The following is an 18,344-nucleotide window of genomic DNA, read 5'->3' as shown; positions in this document are numbered from 1 at the left end:
CAAAATAGACTTCGTAGCCTCGTAGGAGATGTCCTTTTCTCCTCCTTGCAACCTCTATCTCACAGAAGAGATGTTGCGAGTTTGTCTCTGATGTATCGTTATTTTCATGGAAAGTGTTCAACTGAGCTTCAATCTATGGTCCCCCCTCGCCAAACTTTCACAAGAAACACTCGTCTAGCTGTAAACACTATCAATAATTTCCCCCACTCTTTATCTGTGCCTAAACCTAAACGTAGATTCCATGAACAAAGCTTCTTTCTTAGAACTGCACGCCTGTGGAATTGTCTTCCGTTTTCCTGCTTTCCGGCTGACTACAATATGGTTTTGTTCAAGTCTAAAGTAAATAAGTTCTTGATGAGCCGTTCCATATAAGTTATTAAATTTACCAAATTTTCATTACTAATGATTACTATATTGACCAACTTCTACTGTACACTCTTTAACCCTTATCCTTGAGTGGCCTCTGGGCCTTGATAATGTGGTGATGCCTTTGTAAAAAAAAAAAAAAAAAAAAAAAAAAAGTATATTATATATTTTTAACTGGCTTTTCCGATGCAGCAATCGGATTTTAGAAAAAATAAATAACAAAGGAACAACAAACATAATTGCAAAAAACCCTTGTTCAAAATTATTGGCACGATTTATTTAATAATCAATTGTATAGCCTTTGGCCTTGATTACCTTCCTCAGTCGCTTTTCATAGTTTACAACCAAGTTGTTGCACTCTTCAGTAGTAATTTTAGCCCACTCTTCCTGACAATAATCCTCCAATTGAATAAGATTCTTAGGCTTCCTTTGCATTACCCTCAATTTTAATGTTCTCCATAAATTTTCAATTGGATTAAGGTCTGGGCTTTGTGATGGCCACTCCAAAACATTAATATGATTGTCCTCAAGCCATTTCTTAGTCAGTTTAGCCGAATGCTTTGGGTCATTATCTTGCATGAACCACCAACGACGACCAAGTGAGAGCTCTTTAGCAGAGTCTTTCAGGTTTTCATCCAATATTTTAACATAATCTTCCTTTTTTATGCTACCTGTGACCTTAACAAGTCGCCCTGGTCCAGAGGCAGCAAAGGATCCCCAAAACATCAAACTGCCTCCACCGTGCTTCACTGTGGGTATGGTGTTCTTAGGCAGGAAAGCTTCGCCAGATTTTCTGTAAATATAAGATACTCTATTTTGGCCAAAGAACTCTATTTTCGTTTCGTCAGTCCATAGAACACGTTTCCAGAATGCAACATCTTTATCAATATGACGTTTTGCAAAGGCTTGCCTTGCTTTCAGGTGCATAGGCTTCAATAAGGGAGTCTTTCTCGGACGACATGCTTTTAAACCAGCCCTCTTCAAAACTCTACCAACTGTATGTCGAGATACATTCACTCCAGAGGTGCTCTGTTCATCAACAATCTCCCCAACAGAGATCCTTGGGTTTTGTTTTACTTGTCGAACAATTTTCCGTTCATCTCTTGGGGAAAGAATCCTTTTTCTCCCTCTACCCTCTAAACTCATAACGTGGCCTTGCGATTTGAACTTGTTTATTATGGCTCTAACAGTGGATTTGGGAAGGTTTAGCTTCTTTGAAATCTTATCATAGCCCTCCCCATTGGTATGGCATGCTACAACAAGCTTCCTGACGTCTTCGCTGTGTTCCTTAGTTTTAACCATGGCGATTGAAAATTATAATTTAGTCACTTATAATAGTTTAAATAAATCGCTATCTAAAAATTATCTGAAAAAAATTATTCACTGAATTAGCGTTAAACAAGCATAATATGGCTATAAAAAAGTTCAAAAAGCACGTAAACCGGAAATTGATTGATATTATACTGATACTAAAAGAAAAACAAAGCCGTGCCAATAATTTTGAACAAGGGTTTTTTGCAATTATGTTTGTTGTTCCTTTGTTATTTATTTTTTATAAAATCCGATTGCTGCATCGGAAAGGCCAGTTAAAAATACATAATATACTTTGTTATTTTCTTTAATTTAATCCCTTTTTTAGAATTTATTAGACAAAATTTAACTTTTATTTTACCGTGCCAATAAATATGATCATCACTGTATATATACACTATATATGTAAAGTACATATATACACTATATATATGTATAAAATATACATATACATATATACACACACACTATATATATATATATCTGTAAAGTACATATATATATATATATATATATATACATTTTATATATATATATATATATATATATAACTGTAAAGTACATATATATATTTATATATATATATATATATAAAGTATATATACATAAAAAGTGTATTAAGTATATATATTTTATATATATATATACATATATAAAATATACATTTCATATATAGATACACTTTATATATATAAAAAGTATAGAAAGTATATACACTTTATATATATATATATATATATACACACTTTATATATATATAATATATATATACACACTTTATGCATATTTATTTATTTATATATATATATATATACACACACTTTATGCATATTTATTTATCTATTTATATATATATATATACACACACTTTATGCATATTTATTTATTTATTCATATATATATATATATATATATATATATATATACACACACACACACACACTGTATGCATATTTATTTATTCATGTATATATATATATATATATATATATATATATATATATATGTTATTTATACAAATCAAATAAACGAACAATAAATGCAGGAGTGGGCATATTAAAAAAAAGAAAAGAAAAAAAAAATGAAAATATTTCCAAGCTAACCATTTCAGAACTGGTAATTATTAGAATTTAATATCTATAATTTAAATTTCGAATTTGGAGATATATCCTGTATAAAACTCTGTATAACCGTGGCCTTCGTTATAAAGATGGCCGGCCAGCTGAAAAAATGACGTCATCGCCGAGGTCCCAACAAGCAACATATGTGGAACTCTTAGACTGTCAATAATGAACAGTAATTTTTACAGACAGCGTTACAAAACTTCAAAATTGGATTAAAATAAAGAAATAACACGATGATTTATACTGAAACTCATCTAATATTAATAAAAAAATAATAAAAAAAACACAAGTTGTTTAAGTATATTATAAGCAATTGAATATTTCGTTATATTATAGATTTTAAAGATTAGAATGCGTTCTTTAATTACTTATAAATTACATTTTAAAAAAGTGAAGGAACACGATTTGATTTGAAATAAACTTGAAGTTTATTTAATATAATTAAATGAAAATTATGCATGTAAGATTATGAATATTTGAAGCAGAACACAAGCAAAACATTTGATATGAGTTAAGACAATAAACAAATATTAAAATTAAACTATTTTTTTTAATCAAAATGAACAATATTTTTTTAATCAAAATGAATTTTTTTTTAATCAAAATGAATATTTTTTAATCAAAATGAACAATATTTTTTTAAAATCAAAAACAATATTTTTAATAAATTCATGAAATATTGCACAGTAAAAAATAATTAACCTAAAGAAAAAATCATGTTTCTTATTTAAGATTATTTCACCACATAAAATAACATGCAAAATCATTTTTTTATATCCATATTTTCAGTTTGTTAAAATACGTGGGTTTGTATTACTGTACACAGATTCGAAAAAGTTGTCAAAAAACAAATATATAACAAATAAATGTTATCAAAGGCAAGATAAGTTACTTTTCTACCAAACCGGATATATTTTTTGTGTTTTTATTCAATGTAACATGTTTATTCAGCTCGCAAAACATACAGTGTTTACCGATGTATTCGAAAATTCAAGATGGCGTCTGATTCTCTCTTTAACACGCTAAGTTTGGGAAAAGGTGTTATAAATACAAAACCGGATAAAATACTGTTAAAAACTTGCTCAATATATGTTACCGTGACATAGGTTGACATATTCGGCGGGTTTTTAATAGTATTTTGTATAGTTTTTTATTTATAACACCTTATCCCAAACTTACTGTGTTAAAGAGAGAATCAGACACCATCTTGAATTTTCGAATACATCGGTAAACACTATGTTTTTCGAGCTGAATAAACATGTTACATTGAATAAAAACACAGAAAATTATTCGGTAGAAAAGTAACTTATCTTGCCTTTGATAACATTTATTTGTTATATATTTGTTTTTTGACAACTTTTTCGAATCTATGTGTACAAACCCAATTACGTTAATGAAATGAACTAAAGACCACGAGTGAACTCGCGTTTTTTTTTTAGTTTAGTTTCATATATATATATATATATATATATATATATATAAAAATAAGTATTTTTAAATTTTATCTTTCTAGCTTTAAAAAAAAGTTTAAAAATTTTATCAGTCGGCATAATTTATTTTTAAATATTGAAAAATTTCAGGAAAATTAATTTTTGTTAGATTTTTAAAACATGTGTGTCAACAGCTTAAAAAAATTGTCTCTTCAAAAGAACGTGTTTTAAAGAGTCGATGTTGTCTCGCATTTTCATTAGTTTAGTATGCTGTAAAAAAATTTTTTTTAATATTAGCAATTTATTTGAAGCTTCTTCTTTTGAATGGTAAAAAATTTAGGATGATAATCTTGAATTAAATTATAGTTACATCGTGTTAAATACAGGGGGGGGGAGCACGTTAAAACTTACTTTGCTGAATGGAGATGGTGTAAAATCTTTTTTTTTTACTGCATTATAATTCTTTATCTTTCGGAAATGAAAATACTGTCACTTTTTGGTCCTTTACGATAATTTCCTCCGCAATTTGGAACGATGCACCGTGAAGGCATTTTAATAAAAAAAGAAATATTACACTGACTTCAAGACGTTACGAGTTACGAGTGACTACCAGTGACTACCGGTGTCAAGCAACTAAGGACTATCCGTGATGACGTCAGCAGATTAAATTATTTTTGCCCACCGGCCATCTTGTCTTTTAAGACGGTCTTGGTATAACCCACATAAACAATCCTTATGTCTAGGAGCTATTTTCTTAAATTCATAATTATCTTTTAGTAAAGTTTTGTCCAAACAAGAATATAAACATAGTTAACTTTATGTAGACCCAAAATGCTTGTAGATTTTTTATATATTAATACCAAATGCATTTAAAATGAGAAATTCTTCAAGACAACTGTGTCTACTAATAAGTTTGACTCATTAATACAATTATAAAATAGTTGATATGTTTTACTTTTGGTTTCTTATTCATAAATTACTGTTATATTTAGACATTTGCTCAAGTTGTGTATACTGTCAATATGAATTTCAAAAATATATTCCCACTGTTCATATCTGACCTTTTTATAAAAAGTGAACTAGGATACTTTTAATTAAAAATGAAAATAGCGAAGACACTTGAGATTTCTTAAGACAAAACATGCAAACACACAAGACAAAACAAATAGAAAAAAAAAATATTAAACAGTTTTACACATTTTACAAAGATCAAAAACAATATTTCCCCTGCATTGACACTCTTGAGATGGAAACAAAGAATATTTTAAACATTCTCACCTCGAGTAGTTTGTATTTGTCCTGGAGCAATCAGTCGAGTTGCAGCAGTACCTGCGGCAGAGACAACCGTACCAGGTTTAGGAGCCAGAGTTATATTGGCTGTCGGACGAAGGGTGATAGTCGAGGGAGGTAATTGGACTTTCACTCCAGGTCGGATGCTGCTATTAATAGTAGTGGATCCACCAGAAGCTGTAAGAATAAACAGCATGTAGTTAACCCTAACAGAACTATTATTGCCTATATGTAGAAAAAAAGTTTAAGAAAAAAATCATATTTGGTTTAACATCTGTTGGTATTAGTTGGACAGCTTTTAAAAATTGACTACCAAACTAACCTATTTCTGGCCAGGTCTTCATTCATCCTTATTTCCTCCAATATTTTCCATCTCCCTATACTCCGCCAAGTTTATCTTCCTCTGAAATCAGATCCATTTTTAAGATGGATTACACATCCACTGTGTTATCATTTCTCTCCATGTAATGCATGCCCTTATTGGCCAAGTTTCACTTTCACACATCATCGCAATGTGTACAACTGATGGATTCTTCCCTTGGCTGACAGTGTTAGTAATGACAAAAGTTCCTTGAACTAACTCCATCCGCTTCTATTTCTTGCAATAACAGTAGCACCTGCTCCACCTTGTATTCATAGGGTTTCACCAAAATACAAAACTTCTGAAAAACCTCACCATCCAAATATATTCTTTTACATCAGTGTTCTCATCTGTCTTCATTGTCTTATACCTCTTGCATACAAATTGGTTATCACCTATCACCTACTTACAATTCTACTGCATTCCTGGTATACCCAATGCTTGCAAGTACCACAAAATATAGAGTTGCATCCAACTCTCTCTCTACAAACTGAGCAGAGAAATTTCTTTTCCTGCAGGATTTTCAACATTATAATCACTTTGGTCTTGGTGGCATTCACTCTTGGACCTTTACATTCCTCAAAATTGTTAACTGGTAGATATTCTATTGTTTTCAAGAAAATTTCTAAATCATCAGCATACGAGCAACTCTCCTGGACAACTCATACAAAACTCCTTGCACAATGCTTGTAAGACAAATGAAAAACAACAAAGTCAGTAAAGAATCTCAGTGTACTCCTACTTGCAGCATTTCTCTACATTGCTTGAACAATTTTCACCAACAATTCATTAGTTCGAAGCTCACACAATGCTCTCCAGACAACTCCTCTTAAAAGATCTTCTCAGATCTACAAAAGTAAAATACAAATTCTTCTTTTGACCATTTGTCTTGGGATAAACATAGAACCAGTGGTACTTTGCATCTTATCTATGCATATTCGACTGCTTATTTATTGCTCAATTATTCGTTCAATCACTTTCACAACATGATTTATGAATTTTAAGCCTTTGTAATTACGTCTAGAGCTTCCCCTTCCCCTTTACCTTTGTAATAGTCCATAATTGTACAAAGTTTCTAGTCTTTATGATTTAACATTTCTGCAACAACACCTGAGGGTCATGCAGCCTTACGCCTTTTTCATCTTACTACTGGCTGTATCATTCCCCACCAAGATGCGAGCACGACACTCCCGGTGATAAGCATCCACATTAACGGGACGCGATGTTTGGCGCTTATTGACACAGGATGCTCTAGGACTATTTTACATGCAGATCGGTGTCGGTCTTGGAGAAAAACGAACATAGATGTCAAAACGATTGGTGGAATGTCCCATGCGTGATGCGGTATTGGAGCGGTCTCTGTGTCCACTGACGAAGGTGTGTCTGCCAGAATCGATGTAATGGTGGTGCGTGGCAAACCGCTGGGGTTTGACTTACTTCTAGGGATCGACGCCATAAAAGCTCTGGGCGGTGTCGTTGTCAACCCTACAGGATCAGTGCGGCTGAACAGGAAAAATATTAAATGCGCAGCCATTTCTATTAATGAACCAGATTTCACCGCCACCTTTGATCATCAAAACCGAACGTGGACCGCATCGTGGAAGTGGTTTGAGGACCATCCCCCTGAAAGACTACACAATCAAGTGTCAGAATACCCAGTGCCGGCACATCTCCCTTCACTGCGCCTGCCAACAGGATTTATAGATACGAAGTTCGAGTAAAGGAGACCAATCTCGCAACTGCATCCGCAGATCCCAAGGACAGCTCTTACCAGATTGGAGATTGCGTGTGGGTCAAAAGACCGCAAAATCGATGTACCACGAGGTTCGGCAAGGGTGAGGTGACCAAGGTAATCAGCCCTCAATCGATTTTGGTGGACAGTGTGCCTCGCCACGTGAAAGATCTGCGCCCTCGCCATTATGTTGTTACATCGGAGGAAGAGGAAGACGGTACAATGTCTTCTGAACGAGCAGAGAGTATAATGCTGGACGATGGAGAGCCATATAATGCACATACTGAAGAAGCGGAAGAGGGACCATCCGTCTTGCCTTTACGAAGGAGTACCCGACAAAGACGGATACTGCCCCCCTGTCCCTGCCCTGATTGTGAAACACCGCCTATGGAACAGGCTGGTAGCAATAACGGTGGTAATGAGGAAGATGACAAGGAGGAAGTACTGCCTCTGGTTCTTCGAAGAAGTACCCGACAAAGACGACTGCCCCGTTTGTGATCATGAGATCAGGAGGGAGTGTAGCAGAATTAGCAGTAACCAAAATGAGAAATAGAGCTTACCTCGGATACGTCTGTTTTGGGCTGAGCGAAAGAGAGAGTTCCAAGATGGCGTCCATGGGCTTTTATTAGCGTTTACCCAATGTAATTATCGTTGAATCACGTCTGCTCTCACGCGATTATGCAAATATGTCGTTCCCGGCCGCTATAAAGGCAGGACACTGGAAAGGAGAGGGAGCGTTCTGCAGATTGTGTGTAGGTGATTCTGGCGAGTAGATTGTGCTTGTTACGACCCACGTGTCTGCGAGAAGTGAGTTTTTGTTCCGTCTGTTTTTAGTTGTACTTTTTTTTTTTTGTTTGTTTGTTTTACCTACTACATTTTTGTTTTAAATATGATCATCTATCCAGTCTTGAGCAACCTGGTCATCCTGCCATACTCACAGTATCAAAGAGTGGACCGCACAATGTACATTGACACCACCATGTTTCAGCAGCTCAATAGGAATGCCATCCAGCCCAGGGCCTTGTGCAAGTTTATCTGTTTTATGCAGTCAACTGTTTACATGAGAGTTGGTTAAGCATCAAGTTCCGGATAAAATGAAAACTTTCTATTGCAGCAACATCAACATTGGATAGATTGTGGGAAAGATTATGAAAGTGTTCATGTCATCAATACATAATTTCATCTGAGGTTTCCAGCAAGGTTCTCCCATCCTTTGCCAGGAGTTGTGTAGTTGAAGAGGATTTCGGACTATAGGCCTGATGATGCAAAGCACAAAATGTAAAAAATACACATACATATATATATATATATATATATATATATAGCCTACAATTTTAGATTCTTTCTCAAAGTCTCATCAATTTGATCTATAGAAATCTATTACGTCTTGATCATTCTCACACTCAGCTAATCTAGATGTTTACAAATCCAGGTTTTCTAAAGCACTTAGCTTATATAGTAAACCAACATAACCGCTATGCAGATTATACACGCATATCACCACTTTATTTCTCCAAGCTCAATACTCAACAGTTTTTTTAACACCACATAGACAAAGAAAAACTTACCTGGTGAAGCAATAAGGGTCTTTGGCTGCACTTGAACCCGTTTGATAACTGTTGGGGTAGAGATGATGGTGGGGGTACTTGTGGCCTTCAACGGAGTTGTGCTATTAGTTCCCAAGGCTAGTGTTACAACTGTACCACCTGAACTGGTTGTACTATTCTTGCTGGCATCCTGCAAGAGTCGTTTTTGTTGAAGATTCTGTCTTTGTTGTTTTAATTGAAGTTCCATCTGAGCTTTTATCTGAGCAGCATTTTGACCAGTGCCAGATGAACTACTAGAGCGTTGACTAGACTTTTCTTGGAGAGCTGCTCGCTGTTTTTCTAACCTGAACAGAAAAATTACAAAATTTATTTCATTAAACAAAGTAATATATCTATGAAAAAAAAATAGAATCAAAGGGAGTAAAAAAAAAAAAAAAAAAACTAGCTGAAGTACCTGGCGTTGCCAGGTTGTATTTAAATATTCCGTCCTCATACATAATTATCTTATTGATTAAACGAAACATTAATTCATAATGGCTTCTTTTTCAGCATCCCACATAAGGTAGGAGCAGTAGGTGTGTTTTATTTTATAGAGGTTTCATCAGTAGCCATAATCCTGTTTTCTTGTTTAATCTTTTAGTCTTTCTTTCAAAATATGTGAGAATTGTAATTATTATTTCATATCATAGTACATATTTGAAAAATGTTAAATCTCTGGGAAAACTTAATCATCGGGTCACCAATTGAATTTACCGTCTGGCCACATGGTAATTTGTGCAATAGAAGATCTATTCATTGTTATTGAACTATTGCACATGAAAAGGAGGTGATTTGAGAAAAGTGCCGCAGACTGATCATCAAATAAATGTGTCCTCATAATATTCTCCAAACTGAAAACAATGAACGTGGTTATCACGCAGTATTGCAGAGGGGCCGGGTTTTCATATCACATTTTAAATGAAAAGAAAGAATTTGGGACCGAATCGTTTCCTAAGGACAACAGCATTTTGTTTGATAGATAAACCACTTATTGCAGACTATAACGTGTTGTTAGACCTATCACACTTTTTAATCAATCTAAGGATAACTTATGGTAATAAAATAATTAAATATTAATAATGTGAAGTTTTGGTGACAGATGATTTTGGAATACAATGTAAAAAGAATAGAATTATACTTACAACATAGTAATGACTTGCCAACTGCGCTTAACACTTCTACCAGCGCAGCGTAGATGAACATAAACTTTATAAAATTTGTTTTTGAGCAAATTCATATTTTATCAAATTTCATTTAAAAAATTATGGGCAATAGCACTTTTGTTTATATTTGACCGATTGCTTTCATGTCAACCTTTCATTAGTTGATTTCAGTCTTGTGGCAGTTTTTGGATTGCAAATTACAGTTAAATTTGGGGCTGATAAGTCATTTACCAGATATAAAAACATAATATCAAACATAAAAGAGTTAATGTAACCCCTGGCAGTCATTTTGTTTTCACAACTGAGTACCTATTTACTATGCCTCCCCACGGGACAGAGTTAGACACCAGGGTCGTTTTTTAACGAGTAGTTAACAATGTGTATGCGTGTAACTGAAGCAGATGACAAAGCAAATATTTTTTCTCTCCCAAATGGAAAAAGACGGGGTGTTTACTCCAAAATCAGCTCTTTACATGGAGAGGTCGGGGAGGTTTATTACAAAAGCTGCTCTTTACATGGAGAGGTCGGGGACGTTTATTACAAAAGCCGCTCTTTACATGGAGAGGTCGGGGACGTTTATTACAAAAGCCGCTCTTTACATGGAGAGGTCGGGGACGTTTATTCCAAAAGCCGCTCTTTATATGGAGAGGTCGAGGACGTTTATTCCAAAAGCCGCTCTTTACATGGAGAGGTCGTTGACGTTTATTATAAAAAGCCGCTCTTTACATGGAGAGGTCGAGGACGTTTACTCCAAAAGCCGCTCTTTATATGGAGAGGCCGGGGACGTTTATTACAAAAGCCGTCCTAAACATAGGGAGGCCGGGGACGTTTATTACAAAAGCCGTCCTAAACATAGGGAGGCCGGGGACGTTTATTACAAAAGCCGTCCTAAACATAGGGAGGCCGGGGACGTTTATTACAAAAGCCGTCCTAAACATAGGGAGGCCGGGGACGTTTATTACAAAAGCCGTCCTAAACATAGGGAGGCCGGGGACGTTTATTACAAAAGCCGTCCTAAACATAGGGAGGCCGGGGACGTTTATTACAAAAGCCGTCCTTAACATAGGGAGGCCGGGGACGTTTATTACAAAAGCCGTCCTTAACATAGGGAGGCCGGGGACGTTTATTACAAAAGCCGTCCTTAACATAGGGAGGCCGGGGACGTTTATTACAAAAGCCGTCCTTAACATAGGGAGGCCGGGGACGTTTATTACAAAAGCCGTCCTTAACATAGGGAGGCCGGGGACGTTTATTACAAAAGCCGTCCTTAACATAGGGAGGCCGGGGACGTTTATTACAAAAGCCGTCCTTAACATAGGGAGGCCGGGGACGTTTATTACAAAAGCCGTCCTTAACATAGGGAGGCCGGGGACGTTTATTACAAAAGCCGTCCTTAACATAGGGAGGCCGGGGACGTTTATTACAAAAGCCGTCCTTAACATAGGGAGGCCGGGGACGTTTATTACAAAAGCCGTCCTTAACATAGGGAGGCCGGGGACGTTTATTACAAAAGCCGTCCTTAACATAGGGAGGCCGGGGACGTTTATTACAAAAGCCGTCCTTAACATAGGGAGGCCGGGGACGTTTATTACAAAAGCCGTCCTTAACATAGGGAGGCCGGGGACGTTTATTACAAAAGCCGTCCTTAACATAGGGAGGCCGGGGACGTTTATTACAAACGCCGTCCTTAACATAGGGAGGCCGGGGACGTTTATTACAAAAGCCGTCCTTAACATAGGGAGGCCGGGGACGTTTATTACAAAAGCCGTCCTTAACATAGGGAGGCCGGGGACGTTTATTACAAAAGCCGTCCTTAACATAGGGAGGCCGGGGACGTTTATTACAAAAGCCGTCCTTAACATAGGGAGGCCGGGGACGTTTATTACAAAAGCCGTCCTTAACATAGGGAGGCCGGGGACGTTTATTACAAAAGCCGTCCTTAACATAGGGAGGCCGGGGACGTTTATTACAAAAGCCGTCCTTAACATAGGGAGGCCGGGGACGTTTATTACAAAAGCCGTCCTTACCATAGGGAGGCCGGGGACGTTTATTACAAAAGCCGTCCTTAACATAGGGAGGCCGGGGACGTTTATTACAAAAGCCGTCCTTAACATAGGTAGGCCGGGGACGTTTATTACAAAAGCCGTCCTAAACATAGGGAGGCCGGGGACGTTTATTACAAAAGCCGTCCTAAACATAGGGAGGCCGGGGACGTTTATTACAAAAGCCGTCCTTAACATAGGGAGGCCGGGGACGTTTATTACAAAAGCCGTCCTTAACATAGGGAGGCCGGGGACGTTTATTACAAAAGCCGTCCTTAACATAGGGAGGCCGGGGACGTTTATTACAAAAGCCGTCCTTAACATAGGGAGGCCGGGGACGTTTATTACAAAAGCCGTCCTTAACATAGGGAGGCCGGGGACGTTTATTACAAAAGCCGTCCTTAACATAGGGAGGCCGGGGACGTTTATTACAAAAGCCGTCCTTAACATAGGGAGGCCGGGGACGTTTATTACAAAAGCCGTCCTTAACATAGGGAGGCCGGGGACGTTTATTACAAAAGCCGTCCTTAACATAGGGAGGCCGGGGACGTTTATTACAAAAGCCGTCCTTAACATAGGGAGGCCGGGGACGTTTATTACAAAAGCCGTCCTTAACATAGGGAGGCCGGGGACGTTTATTACAAAAGCCGTCCTTAACATAGGGAGGCCGGGGACGTTTATTACAAAAGCCGTCCTTAACATAGGGAGGCCGGGGACGTTTATTACAAAAGCCGTCCTTAACATAGGGAGGCCGGGGACGTTTATTACAAAAGCCGTCCTTAACATAGGGAGGCCGGGGACGTTTATTACAAACGCCGTCCTTAACATAGGGAGGCCGGGGACGTTTATTACAAAAGCCGTCCTTAACATAGGGAGGCCGGGGACGTTTATTACAAAAGCCGTCCTTAACATAGGGAGGCCGGGGACGTTTATTACAAAAGCCGTCCTTAACATAGGGAGGCCGGGGACGTTTATTACAAAAGCCGTCCTTAACATAGGGAGGCCGGGGACGTTTATTACAAAAGCCGTCCTTAACATAGGGAGGCCGGGGACGTTTATTACAAAAGCCGTCCTTAACATAGGGAGGCCGGGGACGTTTATTACAAAAGCCGTCCTTAACATAGGGAGGCCGGGGACGTTTATTACAAAAGCCGTCCTTAACATAGGGAGGCCGGGGACGTTTATTACAAAAGCCGTCCTTAACATAGGGAGGCCGGGGACGTTTATTACAAAAGCCGTCCTTAACATAGGGAGGCCGGGGACGTTTATTACAAAAGCCGTCCTTAACATAGGGAGGCCGGGGACGTTTATTACAAAAGCCGTCCTTAACATAGGGAGGCCGGGGACGTTTATTACAAAAGCCGTCCTTAACATAGGGAGGCCGGGGACGTTTATTACAAAAGCCGTTCTTAACATAGGTAGGCCGGGGACGTTTATTACAAAAGCCGTTCTTAACATAGGGAGGCCGGGGACGTTTATTACAAAAGCCGTTCTTAACATAGGGAGGCTGGGGTGTTTATTCTGAAAGCCGTTCTTAACATAGAGAGGCTGATGGTGTTTATTCTGAAAGCCATTCTTAACATGGGGGGGCTGGGGGTGTTTATTCTGAAAGCCGTTCTTAACATGGGGAGGTTGTGGGTGTTTAATTCCGAAAACTGTTCTTTACATAGGGAGGTTGGGGGTGTTTATTCCAAAAGCTGTTACGCATGCGCATTACATATTCCTTGGTTGTAAAAAAAAAAAAAAAAAAAAAAAAAAAAGCTACTATGAATTACATTAGCTGTTACATTGTATAACAAATGTGTTCATATCTGGTAAACTAGTTATCAACCTCAAATTTAACTGTAATATTCGTTGTCAGCATACTCAAAAACCTATGAATAGGCATTTCGAATGTGAACGGTGTAGGTAATGTAAAAAAATACCAAAAAATTTGTATTTTAATCAGAGAGACCAATTATTTAAAAAGTGTCATTGAAATTAATATTTATGGACTTAAAATTGTATGATTATTTAAATTTATTACTTATGAACATTTTTTATTTTGTATTAAAATAAACCTGTATTTTGTACTGCCATAACTTTCTTAAAAATATTTGAATTTAGTAATTGTGTAAGGAAAACTTTGTAAAAAAACACAACACACGCATTCAAAAACTTCAGAATTTTGGTTTTAAAGTAATATTTATATATCTAATTGATGAATATATAAAAAAGAAACAATATATAGGGATGTCTTCATCTTATTTCTTTACACAAAAGAAAAGGAGAAATTATTTATAGAAAAAGAGAAGTTATTTAAAGTAAAAAAAAAAAAAAAAGCTATTTAGAGAAAATAAATATATCTAAAGGGAACAGGAATAATAATTTAATTTAAAAAAAAAAAAAAAAAAACTAAATTTAGGCTAATTTAGGATATTGCTAATTTCAGTATCTCGAACAATATTTACATATTTCTTGGAAATAAAGAAGAACGCAAGACCCTGACATTAGCCCAAGTAAGCTTTTCTGTCAAAACTGTACTTAGAATTTGTCCTTTGTCGTGGAAGAGTTACTTAAGAAAAGTATGATTTTTTTTTTTTTATTGACTTTTGTCTTCATTCGTTAGGGGTTTCTGGGAAAAAATTTTTTTTCCAAAAATATTTATTGTCTTAAAAGACATTAAAAAATCTCTAAGAAATTAAAAAGAAATGTTTTATTTTCCAAGCCTGTAAATTAATCTTTAGATTCCATTTGCCATAAAATATGTTTAAATATTGTTGCAATATTTTGGACTTATAATGGGGTATGATCCCACACAGTCGGACGATTCTATTTATAAACGATGCTGCTAAGAACTGACGAATCAAATTAATTCACGTTTTGCTACAAACCAATCAGAAACCAGAATTGCTTCATAAATATTAATCCTTTTCTGGAGCAATTTCACATGTTCTTTTCCCGGGTTTCGACACGGTAAGAATATAAACAAGTCACCTCCCAGGACTTGTGTGTAACAGTGAACCATCTGAAACTGCTCTGAAACTCAAAATGGCTTACACTTCTAGAAGTTATGCGCCCAGCGTGCGTCTTTATTTCGATGGATCCGAATCAAAATTCGAATTGTGGCAAGTTAAATTTCTGGGATATCTACGAATCCAAAAGCTACACAAAATACTACAAACACAACCTGAAAACAGAAACGACCCCGACTTCATTGAAAAGAACGCAACTGTCTTGGCGGAATTAATACAGTGTTTAGATGACTGAAGTCTATCACTGGTAATGAGAGAAGCCCTGGACGACGGCTGCAAAGCATTTAAACATATTGAGAGAGCATTATTTATCGAAAGGAAAACCCAAAATTATTTCTTTATACACTGAACTGACCTCTCTAAAATGAATGGAAGCCAAAACTATTACTGATTATATTATAAGAGCCGAGACAACTGCAAATTCTTTAAAAATGTCTGGCGAATTTATAAGTGACAGTCTGTTAATTTCCATGGTCCTTAAGGGATTACTGAGTGATTTCAAGCCATTTACCACCGTGATAACCCAGAAGAAAAACCCATGACTTTTAGCCAATTCAAGGTAGCACTCAGAAGTTAAGAAGAAACTGAAAAAATGATCACAGAACAAAACGAATCCACAAATATCATGAAATTTAAAAATACATACATAAAAACACCATGCAACTTTGCCAAAAGCAGGTTTTTTCCTAAAAAAAAGTACAAAAATTATTTGCTATAATTATGGACGACCTAATCAGAAGAGTTTCCAATGTAGATACAGGACTCAAAATGGCGACTACATTTAAAATGTAGAGAGCTCTGTTAGCGAACATACATTTTTATTTTCGTGTACATTTGATGCTTCAACAAACAATAATTTTCTTGTCGATTGTGGGGCCAAGGCACATGTGATTACAAAGGAATCTGATTTTATCAATTTTTAACCCAACTTTAAGCCACAAAATCATTTTGCAGAACTAGCTGACGGGAGTCGAGTTAATGATATCGTTTTGAAAAGAGGCAATGCGAAAATCTCGCTAAAGAACAATAAAGGTAAACTATGTTTCTGTATTCTAGAAAACGCTCTTCTAATCCCAAAATGTAAACAAAATATATTTTCTGTACAAGCTGCCACAAAACAAGGTGCAAATATAAACTTTAGCCCCAATAAATCAAAACTGGTATACCCGAATGGAACTGTATTCGACATTAAAGAAAATGGAAGACTATATTATTCAAATAGCATAGTCCCATCAAAAACCGCCTGCCATGATCTACAGACATGACATAAAATTCTTGAACACTGCAATATTCCTGATATCAAAAAGTTGCCGACTGTAGTTGATGGAATGCAAATACAAACATCAAAAACCTTCAACTGCGACGTCTGTACGCAAGGGAAAATGACAAACTATCAAAACAAGATACCAGACAAAAAGGCCAAAAAAATCCTATTAATGGTTCATTGTGACTTGAACGGTCCCGTAGAACCGATGGCCAGAGAACATTATAGATATGTGTTGAATTTCGTAGATGACCATTCAGGTTTAATAATGGTTTACTTTTTAAAGAACAAATCTGATACCGTGCTAGCAACTAAGAAATATCTAGCCGACATGGCCCCCTACGGTGAAATCAAGTGTATCCGCTCTGACAACGGTACGGAATTCACCAATAAAGACTTTGAACTTTTACTAATTAACAATCATATCAGGCATTAAATCAAGTTTTTCGTTTGTTGTCGTTGTTGGGACAGTCTTTGGGTATATGTCCCTTCCCATCACACATGAAACATGAGGTGTCTTGCTTGTCAGATTTTAGGAGCTTTAAACCTTTTTTTATTTCTAGATGTAAATATTGCTATTTATAACTCCATATTACTATATATATATATCTCTGCATATATATATATATATATATATATATATATATATATATATATATAGATAGATAGATAGATAAATAGATAGATATATCTAGATATCTATACCTTTTTTTTTTTACAAGGGAATCACCACTTATCAAGGCCCAAAGGCCACTTGAGGATAATGAATGTATCGTGGTAGTGTAGTAATCGTTAATGGTGTAAGTTGTGCAGAATTTGATTATTGAAGGATACGGTTCAATAAGAACTTGTTTACATTGGGCTTGAAGGTTACCGTACTGTAGTTGGACAGAAAGCTGTCCAGTGGAACAGTGTTCTACAGACAAGCAGTTCTAGGAAAGAAATTTTGTTTGTAGAATCTGTAGTACACTTAGACCCAAATAAAGAGTGGGGAAATTGTTGATAGCAGTTTTAGCTAGTGGAGCGCATTTTGTGAAAGTTTGGCAAGGGGAGAACATGGATTGGAGCTCAGACGAGCACTTAACATGAGAATAACGATAGAAAAGAAACAGGCTTCCAACATCTGTGGAAAGAAGTTGCAGGAAAGAGAAAAGAGCATCACCTACTAGGTTTCTTAATTGGTTTTGAACTCTATCAAGGTAGGATAGGAGGTGCCGAGCTCAGATATGGCAACAGTACTTCATTTTAAGATGTTCTTGGCTCTTATACAGATAGAGGATTGCATCAGCAGTGAGACACCTACTGGAGTCGTAGAATGATCCAACCATTTTTCCAGCAATTTTGGCAACAGATTTGATTTACGTGTTCCATTTCAGATTAGGAGTGAAGGTCAGTCCAAGAAGCTTGTCAAGACATGGTCCTTCCCGAAGATATATACCTCTTACTTTAACCATAGGCTCCTTCAGTTTTTGACAGACTATGGATACCCAGATAGGGGTGCCTGCATGTGAAATTTTTGTGGCAGGAGGTGCTCAATCTCCAATGACGCCTCTCATGAGTCACTATTGTTAAATACCTGTGGCAAGTAAAGTATATGTACAGGACGACTGGAAACAAATGCCGAGATAAGCGGAGAGCACACACAGCGCCTAGAATTCACA

The 18,344-nt window shown here is 36.5% G+C and overlaps 1 protein-coding gene across 1 annotated transcript in view; it reads right to left on the bottom strand.

Annotated features, from left to right (window-relative positions):
• Positions 1–18,344, bottom strand: part of LOC145259868 (nucleosome-remodeling factor subunit BPTF-like) — a gene marked incomplete in the record, with an annotated part of 138,393 nt that overhangs the window by 36,512 nt on the left and 83,537 nt on the right. Inside the window, 2 exon segments of the mRNA XM_080117743.1 lie at positions 5,510–5,698; positions 9,183–9,505. Of these exon segments, the coding sequence (XP_079973869.1) occupies positions 5,510–5,698; positions 9,183–9,505 (512 nt within the window).

Source organism: Euprymna scolopes, chromosome 35 (assembly GCF_053919585.1).
Source record: "Euprymna scolopes isolate OS-2025 chromosome 35, ASM5391958v1, whole genome shotgun sequence".
Taxonomy (NCBI): domain Eukaryota; kingdom Metazoa; phylum Mollusca; class Cephalopoda; order Sepiida; family Sepiolidae; genus Euprymna; species Euprymna scolopes.
Note: the sequence above shows the minus strand (reverse complement) of the source record. Positions and strands in the feature narration are given on the sequence as shown.